This window comes from Cajanus cajan, chromosome 6 (genome assembly GCF_000230855.2).
Source record: "Cajanus cajan strain Asha chromosome 6, NIPB_CcT2T_4, whole genome shotgun sequence".
In the NCBI taxonomy this organism is placed as follows: domain Eukaryota; kingdom Viridiplantae; phylum Streptophyta; class Magnoliopsida; order Fabales; family Fabaceae; genus Cajanus; species Cajanus cajan.
In genome coordinates this window covers 14,232,411-14,242,964 of record NC_138522.1, presented here as the reverse complement: position 1 = coordinate 14,242,964, position 10,554 = coordinate 14,232,411, and the positions used below count along the sequence as shown (strand labels likewise).

Genomic DNA, 10,554 nt, shown 5'->3' with positions numbered 1-10,554 from the left:
TAAGAGGATCATCATCATCATCATATTCTTGAAAGGGGAAGATTAAGATTTGCTTCTGAATTCCAGGTGAATTCGTTCCTTTATTCTGTGTGAATACTTGTAAATCTTGAGAAGGGTTTCTCAAGTGGTAAGGTTTCTTGTAGTGGGTTTCTACAAGGGGTGCTTTCTTGGGGTCAAGAAAGTGGTTATCTTTTGTGTTGAAGTATATGCATGTGTGTGCTTGTAAACCTTCTTCCTTGAGATAGTGGAACAAAATCTTGATCAGGTGTTGATTGAGGACTGGATGTAGGTCACATGTGGAGTGGCTGAACCAGTATAAAAGACTTGTGCAATCTTCTTCTACCTTATCTTTTACTTTGAGTAATTTCTTGGTTGAACATTAAAGAAGATAATTCTTGATTAACATGTGTGTGTGAATATTGATGGTTTAATCTGAATTAGAGCATTGCATTTCAACCTCATTGTTTTTTAATCAAGAAAGCATATTGCATTCATACTTTCATAACAAGTCTTTAAAGAAGCTTCATTTGAAAATTCAGTCTTAGAAAAGTTTAAGGGAAATAAAGATCCTAAATACTCTGAAAAATTTTAAAAGGTCATAGAATCCAATTCACCCCCCCTCTTGGATTGTGCCATTCTTTTCTAACACTATGAACTCTTCTAGGAGGTTGTTGATAATGATCTCCTAATGCTAGGCTATCATCATGCATTGACTCTCCTAGAGTGGAACTATTGGCGTATGAGCTATGTCTACTATGGTGTTTCTTTTTTTCTTTTTCCTTTAATAGACGAATTTTCTCCTCCATAAGAGCGATTTGAGCTTCTCTTTCAAATTTTTCTCTAATTCTTTGTTGTGATTCTTGCTCTTTCCATAGCTTTAGTGATCTTAATTCACGTGATAACTTGGCAAGATCATTGTTATCACTTGAATTGCTATCACTATGAGGAGTAGAAAATTCTTCCATTATAGGTGAAAGATTTCTTTTGATGAAAGAAGTTTGAAAAGCAATTTTTTATGCAAGGCTAAGACTAAGTACTTGGAGGATTAAGTATACAAATTGAACTTTGGAGGGAGGTGAGCTACTAAGAGCCACTTAAAAACCAAGCCTCTTCAAGTAAAAATTACTAATCCCCTTTGTAGTTAATCTCTACCAAATTCTTTTCAATGAATATTATTTTTGATGATTAATGTTCTATGATATGCTAGTCGTATGAAAGCAAATAAAACAATTGAGATTGCAACAATTTAAACTTCCTAAACGTGTCCTAGGTGAGAGCTTGAAAGATATCAAAGATCATTCAAGGACCACTCTCACAAAGTACTAGCAAAAATTAACACCTAAGGAGAGATGGTTGTGTACCAAAGACACACCCAAGACACTCCTTTAAATGGCCAATTACAAGAGTTATACAAGGCTAAACAGCAAATCAACAAGTGGCTGGAAGAAAAATTAAAAACAGCCACAAAGAATTAGTGAGGGATTAGTGACCAAATTTGTAACAAAATTTTCAAGTTAGTAAGGAAAAATTGGTCTCTAAATCCGTCACTAATGCTTATATTATTTTTTTTAAATTCAATTACAAATTCAAATTTGAATCTCCAAAGGTCTTCACTGCTGATCAAGTCCAGCAACCAACAATTTTCCAGCCACAAGTGTTTAGGTGTATGTTTGTGAGTATCCAAAACCGAGAGCCACCACTTTTCCTTCCTCCTCCTTTTCTTAGGCTTCTTTTGATGACCCTTGTAGAACTAGCTTCTAGGAAGATAGGCTAGGTCAAACATAGGTCACATTTGAATTCAAACAATGATAGTGGACAGCAAAGAGAAATTGAAAAAAATAAAGAAGACAAGAGTAGAGTAGAAGTACACAAGTTAGGTGACACAAGGTAAGAAATAGCTAGGACAAGAAAGAATCAACCTAAGAAAGGTTCTAAAATGGATTCACAAAACCAAAACACTCAAAGATATGTAAGCTGAAAATATGATGTAAGAATAAGCAATATGAATCCGAGAAGAAATCTTGTAACAAAGACTCCTTAATTGGCTTTTTCTTTTGAAAACTAGGTTTAACACTTTTTTTTTAATCACTTTGTTTTGAATTTTCTTTTGATCTTTCTTCTAATTTTTTTTTTTAATCTTAGGAGTTGCCTTTTTCTTTCACAAGTTAGGTAGCATATAGGTCTCGGTCACAATTAGGAAGCACTAAAAACCGGTTTCAATTTAGATGCCAAATGACAAGCAAATTAGGTTTAAATTCAAGGAACATGTGACATGCTTTTTATGCTTGCTAATTTGAATGGCACATGCACGGAATTTAGGCTCCAAATTCAAATTCAAAAGTGAGACACAAACACAATTTTCAGCACTCCTTTAAGCAAACAAGATCAAACACTCACGGATTTAGAAAAAAATTTTAAGACATTTTCAAATATTGGAAACCTAAAAATTTTCTAAGAAAACTACTAATGATCTAATAGTAGTTTATGAACTCAAAGTAAAACAAAACTTATGAGCTTATACCAATGACTATGGATCTCGGCCAAATCCAGAAAAATGATTTCAAGATTCAATTCAAAAAAAATCAAAATAGATCAACAAGCATAGCTAGGAAGGATGAACATAAAAGAACTACACAAACTTACTAGACATGGATTCAAAAATAACACAAAATGACTCAAGCATGTAATGACCGAATAAAATTTCAAATATGACTCAAAGAAAGCAAAACGTTCTTAGGCAGAAAATTTCCTAATAGGCAATAGAATGGAGCATGATTCATGGAAGCATATACTAATGAAGCATAAATGAATCATTCAAGCAATCAAGAAACTAGATCCATCAAATTTTAAGGCAAAAAATAGATCTAGGAAGGATGAAACTCTAACGTGACAAGAACTCAAAAATAATAAGAAAAATACAAGATGAACACAAGACAATTCTTGAACCACGGATCCACACTTCAAAGGACAAGAACAAGGACTTATCTCTTGAAGAAACTGGATGCTCTTGATACCACTTGATGAGATTCCTCTTGGAAATCTCAAGAACACTTCAAGCCTTCACGGAAATCCTTGGAAGAACTTCAAGGATGGAGACTCCACAAGGCCTCAATGTGACCTAAGCTTGCATGAAGCTAAGTCCGGAGAAGAACTAAGGGTCCTAGCTCTACAAGGAGAAGCACTCAAGAAGGGTAGAGTCTAGGATCAAAGGTGACTTCGGAGGAGATGAATTCAAGGAGAGAAAACTCATCAAATATATCCAAAGTGTCTACAATATCCGGCCATAGGTATACTTATAGAATTAGGAAGTGTGTGTGACTAGATAGGATTAACCTAAGGTTAAGTTAAACCATGGTATGGTTTAACTAACCTTAGGCGCCAAAATTTGAATTCAAATATTCAAATTTTGGGAGCCAAATCTGGTCACCCCATGTGCCACTCCATTTGCATGTGATTTACCTCGCATTTAGGAGTAATTTTCAGACACCCCATGTGCATGAGTGCACATGGCCAAAATGCTCACTAAATGTAAGGCTAATTACATGTAAATTAAAATGCACATGTACTCCTAATTAACCCTAAATTCAAATGACCATGAAATTAAATTCCTAAACTACTTGGCCAAAATACAAGGCCTAAAAGAAATACAAGGCTCTAAGGCCCAAACCTATACTACCAAATATAAAAACAACAAGATAGGCCCATGTAAAACTCCACTTTGGACCATCCAAGCCCATTGGGCCTATTGGGCCTTGACTAGCCCAAGTCTTCATGTGTAGCCTATTCCTCTTGAATCTTTTAGAATGTCCCCTCTTGCCTTCATAACCATGATTCCATCAAGTCGTGGTTCAGGAGCACGCACAGACCAACCCTCTAGCTCTCAGCAAAATTTCGGCGGCGCAGTGCAGGCCGAGGTAAGCCAGGAAACAAGGTCAGCCCCCTTGCGGGGAGTCATCAACACAATTGCAGGTGGCTTCACAGGGGGAGGCTCTAGCAGCTCGGCGCGAAAATGACATTTGCGCAGCATCAACAATGTCCACTCCGCTACCTCGACCTCGCATCAAAGCTCGCCGCTGATCACCTTCACTGACGACGACTACGTTGGCGTCAGCCCCAACCAGGATGATCCAATGGTCATCGCCGTGGAGGTCGCCAATTGGGAGGTCCACTAGACGTTGATTGACCAAGGGAGCTCGGCTGACATCCTGTATTGGCCGACATTCCACAGGTTAGATATCCCTCACTCTCTTATCCAACCTCACACAGAGCCCCTAGTCGGTTTCACAGGAGAGCGAGTACACACTCGAGGATATATGGACCTGCTGACAACCTTCGAAACATCTCCCGCCACAAAGAGGATTATGGTCCGATACCTCCTTGTAGAAGCCAACACGTCCTACAACATCATTATTGGAAGGCCGACGCTGAACCAACTCGGAGCAGTGGTATCTACCCCACATCTCACCATGAAGTTCCCAAGGAATGATGGCAAGATCATCTCTGACAAGGCAAACCAGAAGACGGCTCGGCAGTGCTACGTTGAAAGTCTGAAAGTTTCTCCTTCCGACGAGCGTTGCCAGAGCGATCCCCCCACAGTGGCTCACATCACCCACGTGGACATCACTGACCTCGACCTGAGGTCTGACTCCCATGATGAACGACCGAGCCCTATCGACGACCTCGATGAATTACAAATCGGGAAGCTTCCTGGGCAGTGTACCAAAATCAGCAGGCAGTTGAACCCAGAGTTACGGTAATAGCTCAAAGCTGAAATCTCCAAGAACGCCGACCTCTTTGCATGGTCCAACACCGACATGCCAGGTATAGATGCTAACTTCATCTGTCACAGGTTGGCAATCCACAAGGAGACAAGGCCAGTGGCCTAGAGGAAAAGGAAGGTCGGCGGTGAAAGGCGGGAGGCCATCATCGTCGAGACGCAAAAGTTATTGAACACCGGCTTCATCCGTGAGGTCAGATACACCACGTGGCTGGCAAACGTGGTATTGGTAAAAAAGAGCTCGGGGAGGTAGCGTATGTGCGTCGACTACACCGACCTGAACAAAGCATGCCCCAAGGACTCGTACCCCTTGCCGAGCATCGACAAGCTGGTTGATGGAGCATCCGGGCACGCCCTGCTCAATTTCCTTGACGCTTACTCCGGGTACAACCAGATCATGATGTACCCACCAGACGAGGTGCACACATCATTCATCACCGATCATGCCAATTACTGCTACAGAGTGATGCCCTTCGGTCTCCAAAATGCAGGGGCCACCTACCAGCGGCTGATGGACAAGGTTTTCCACCAGCAGATCAGACGGAACATGGAGGTCTACGTCGATGACATGGTGGTCAAAACCACCTCAGCCGAAGCTCATGTTGCCGACCTGGCCGAGGTGTTCAGCCAGATCAGGAAGCACAACATGCGCCTCAACCTAGAAAAGTGCGTCTTCGGCGTCCAGGGAGGTAAGTTCCTCGGATTCATGATCACTAACAGGGGGATCGAGGCCAACCCGGAGAAGTGCAAAGCCATCATCCAGATGCAGAGCCCTCAAACTGTGAAGGAAGTCCAACGCTTGGCAGGAAGGTTGGTCTCCTTGTCCCGTTTTATCCCTAAGCTGGCAGAGAAAGCGGGACCCATCTTCACCCTGCTACGTAAGCCGCAAAATTTTGAATGGACAGACCGGTGCGAAGAGGCTTTCAAAAGCTTCAAAACCTTCCTCACAACCCCGCCAATCCTACAGAGGCCGGATCACAAAGCCGAACTCCTCCTTTACTTGGCCGTAGCAGAAAGTGCCATCAGCGCAGTTATAGTACAAGAGCACCAGAAAGTGCAGACACCAATCTACTTCATCAGCCGAGTACTCCAAGACACAGAGAAATGGTACCAGATGATCGAGAAGCTGGCACTGGCACTTGTTGCAGCAACTCGGCATCTCCGACCTTACTTCCAGAGCCACCAAGTGGTCCTCAAGATCGACTACCCCATCAAGCAAATCCTGAGAAAGCCAGAGCTCGCCGGACGGATGATAGCATGGTTAGTCGAGTTGTTTGCGTTTGGCATCCAGTATGAAAGTCGCGGGGCTCTGAAATCTCAATGCTTGGCCGACTTCGTAGCTGACCTAATGCCAACCTCGGCTGATGAACCATAGGTATGGACTTTGCATGTTGATGGGTCTTCCAACTCTAAGGGTGGTGGTGCAGGAATCATCTTGGAAGGACCGAATCAGGTCACTTTGGAGCAATCCCTCAAGTTCAGCTTCAAGGTAACCAATAACCAGGCAGAATATGAGGCGCTTCTCGCGGGGCTAAGGCTGGCTCGCGATCTCGGGGCACGAAGATTTAGTTGCAACAGCGACTCAAAACTCATGGTAGAGCAGCTCAGCGGGACATACCAGGCCAAGGATACTCTCCTACAACGGTATTTCCATATGGCATCACAACAGATCTCATCCTTCGACGAGTTCACTATACATCATGTACCGCGAGAACAAAACACCAGGGCTAACCTCCTATCAAAACTCGCTAGCACCAAACGCCCTGGACAATATCGGACCATCATCCAGGAAACCTTGCATTCACCCAGCCTAGACGACAAGGTCGTCAACACCAGCAACAGTGAAGACCAGGGATGGATGACAGGCATCTGGAACTACTTGAAGGAAAGAACTTTACCCGAGGATAAAGATGAAGCTCGAAAGATGAGGGTCAGGTCGGCTAAATTCGTAATTGTTGGCGACGAACTATTCAGGCGTGGCATCTCCACCCCACTGCTCAAATGCTTGACTGCACCTCAAACGGCCTATGTCGTCGAAGAGATCCACCGAGGTATATGTTGCATGCATTCCGGGGCACGCTCAATGGCGACCAGGGTACTCCGAGCTGGATACTACTGGCCCACTTTGAAGTCCGATTGCCAAGCCTACGTACAAAGATGCAAGGAGTGCCAACAGTTCGGCAACACGCATCGACAACCACCCGAAACTCTCCACCAGATGATGTCGCTGTGGCCTTTCGCCCAGTGGGGAATAGACATCCTAGGACCATTCCCCCCAGCAAAGGGTCAGCTCAAATTGCTCCTGGTGGCAATCGACTACTTCACCAAGTGGATCGAGGCATGTCCACTTGCTAAGATCATCACTGAGAATATACGGAAGTTCACCTAGAAGAGCATCATATGCAGGTTCGGAATCCCCCATTCCCTTGTTACTGATAACGGCTGACAGTTCATTGCGTAGAGCTTCGAGAACTTCCTTCGGGAACTCGAAATCAAGCAACTCCCGACCTCAATGGAACATCTGCAAACTAATGGTCAAGCCGAAGCTGCAAACAAGGTGATACTCCGAGAACTCAAAAAGTGGCTCGGGAATGCCAAGGGGCAATGGGTTGACGAACTTCCCAGTATCCTCTAGGCATACCATTTCACCCCCCAGTCAACAATGCAAGAAACGCCTTACACACTGACTTACGAAGCTAACGCAATGATCCCAATGGAAATCGGAGAGACATCTCACCGACGCCAGGTCTTCAACAGTGAGCAGAACTCTCAAGAGTTAGCAGCTGACCTCGACTTGATTGACGATCTCAAAGACGAAGCTCGGATTCATGAAGAAGCTTGCAAACTCTGAGCTTCCAGAAGATACAATACGCGAGTGCGACCTCGCTCTTTCCGAGTTGGCGACCTGGTATGGCGACTGTTGGGCGAAGCACGGAGAGATGCATCAGACAGAAAGCTTGCACCCAACTGGGGTGGCCCATTCCGAGTTGTAGAAGACTTGGAAAATGGGGCATACAGGCTAGTAGAACTCAGCGACAAAGTTATCTCGCGGACTTGGAACGCCACACACCTTAAATTCTATTTCAGCTAAACCTGTAAGAATGAGTTGTGCACTCTTTTCCCGCCTCAGTTTTTTGTCCCAAAATATAGAAAAATGGGTTTTGGCTGAGAGGGTTTTTAACGAGGCACATATATACAATCAATAAAATAACTCATTCTTTTCCATTCATATTCTCTTAATTTTGCATCATTTCACCATGAGACGCTTTATGCTAAACCGAGGTCGAGTTTGAACCTTAACGCGATTTATTTTACTTTACGCCGAGGTCGAGTTCGAACCTTGGTCCGACTTATCTCGCTCTTAGTCAAGGTCGAGTACGAACCTTGATACGTTTTGCTTTACTTAAATACAAGGTCGAGTTCGTACCTTAATACGTTCTGCTTAAATCCGAGGTCGAGTTCGAATCTTGATATAATTCATATTACTATGAATTCAAGGTCGAGTTTGAACCTTTGTATGATTCATTCTACTCTAGTCCGAGGTCGAGTTCGAACCTTAGTATGATCCATTCAAGGTCGAGTTCGAACCTCGGTATGATCCATTCAAGGTCAAGTTCGAACCTCCATACGATTCATTTTACTTCAAGTTGAGGTCGAATTCGAACCTCGGCAGGATTACTCTAATCTAAGGTCGAGTTCGAACCTCACCGCGAAATATCTCGCTTTCACCCAAGGTTGAATTCGAACCCTGGTACAAATCATCTTGCCCTACGCCGAATCCGAGCTCTAAAGCGCAAAATACAAAGCAAATTACGAACGTGTTTTAGAACAACACAAACAAGAGAAAACTAAGCCTACAGCGCGAACGCAAAACCAAAGGTCCAAATAAACTCATCAAAAGCGCAAGTCAAAAAGCTCAAAGAAAATGATATATACAGAGCAAGTTCGTAGGTTCAAAGCATGAATCCAAACAACAATAAATAGAGCAAAATGAACTAAACTATTACAAAGATGGCCTAGGTGGAGGCATTGTCGCTCGAGCTATCTTGAAGGTCGTCCTCCTTCCACCAGTTTCCCAAAGCGTACCTCTTTCTCCACATGCATAGCGGAGAGGTCGAACCCCGGTGCAAGTAACCTCGCCTGGAGAGCTGCCTTAAGGAATCCCCTCTTATGCTCAACCACGACAGCTCGCTTAGTCTCCTCAAGCTTCTTCTCCAGCCTTGCCTTCTCCGCAGCCATCTTCGCAAGGTCCACCCTCAGAGCGGCGACCTCCTCCTCTTTCCCACCAAGAAGCACCTCATCACAAACGCGCTTCTCGGCCGCCGTCACCAACTCGGCCTTTAGAGAGGTCTCCTCGTCTTCAAGGAATGCACCCGACTCCGAGAAGAATTGGCGAGCTCCTGCAGCTCACTAACTTGGGCAGCGTGAGTCTCATTGGACCTTAGAGCAATCTCTAAGGACTTCCAAACTCTCTCCAGCTCCCTCCTGGTGGCTTGAAGCTCGGTCTCATTTTGCAACTTCGCATCCCCGAGAGCGCCCGCCAAGGCCCGGTTTTCCTCCGTCAAGGCCTTGTTCTCTTCCTTTAAAGGCTGGACTTGGCCCTTCAGCTTCGCCAGGTCCTCCTGCTGCTTGGACCACTTGTGCTTCCAGTGATCCACGATGGCAATGGACCTCTGCAGGAAGACCTCGGCAGAATCAAGGCCTTCCACTGGCCCGGCCGTCTCGATCATGGCTTGATCGGCCGAACTCAGCGACTCCTTGGAGAAGAACTTCTCCGAATTCAGCCTCGTACTCCATAGAGAACTTATATCCTCCAAAGCGCTAACATGATCCAGCCGCACTCGAGAACGATCCTTCCCAAAGCGATGAGCGAGGTACTGGCTTCTGGGGCACTCCTTCGACGAGCCAGACGGTGGCGCTGAGGTTGCGGGAGTAGGTGTCGGGACCTCAGAGCTTGGCCCCTTTCCACGATTATTGGCGGAGGCAGAGGCAGGCGCCCCTTGCTCAGCAACGGGGGCACCCACCCCTGGTGCCTCCAGTCCCGGGGCCGCCTGGACCTCGGCAGCGTTCCCCGCCTACAAAAGACAAAAGCAAGTCACCAACCTCGGCGGCCTGAGCAACCTGCTCGGCGGCCTGAGCGATCTCCTCGGCGGCCACCTGGGGAGCTCCCTCGGGCGGAGGACTCCCAGTGAGATCAACTACGTCGGTGTCGGCAGCTTTGGAGGTCACCTCTTTAGCACTTAGAGGGGCAGAGGTCCCCCCGACCTCTTTCTCTCCCCTGTTTCTTTTTCGGCGGGTCTCCAGGGGGCCACTCCTCTTGAGGCTCTGGAACTTCAATTTCGGCGACGTTGTAGCAGTGCTTCAACTCACGCCACTTTTTCCTGCCCATTATGCCTGCAAACACAAGAAATCAAATACATCAGTAACAGAAATCCTTACAAACCCTAACACCTGAAAAGGATAAGATACTCACTCTCTAGACCCCTCTCCTTGTACGCCGAATTAGAAAGCGACAGGACGAGCTTGCAATCTAAAGGACGAGGGAGCGCTTCAAAGTTTGCAATAGCAGCGGACTCTGAAGCTGACAACTGCAAATTTCCCACCCTGTGAAATCTAGCCAGGGCTGGCCGCCAATAGAAGGGGAACTTCGGCAACCCTCCGAAATAGAATATCTCATCCTCCAACGAGTTGACATCCACAAGCGCCACCCAGAAGAACTCTTGTTTAAAATTTTTATACGACTGGGAGTAAAGGGAAAATAGACCCCCATCCTTACT

At 45.3% G+C, this 10,554-nt stretch overlaps 1 protein-coding gene across 1 annotated transcript; it reads left to right on the top strand.

Annotated features, from left to right (window-relative positions):
* Positions 1 to 4,466: 4,466 nt before the first annotated feature.
* On the top strand, positions 4,467 to 7,628 carry LOC145958572 (uncharacterized). The gene is made up of 7 exons (XM_083076078.1): positions 4,467 to 4,753; positions 5,240 to 5,587; positions 5,683 to 6,037; positions 6,153 to 6,828; positions 6,922 to 7,115; positions 7,239 to 7,334; positions 7,434 to 7,628. Exons 1-7 carry the CDS (start codon positions 4,467 to 4,469, stop codon positions 7,626 to 7,628), a joined length of 2,151 nt encoding a protein of 716 aa, XP_082932204.1.
* The last annotated feature ends 2,926 nt before the right edge of the window (positions 7,629 to 10,554 follow it).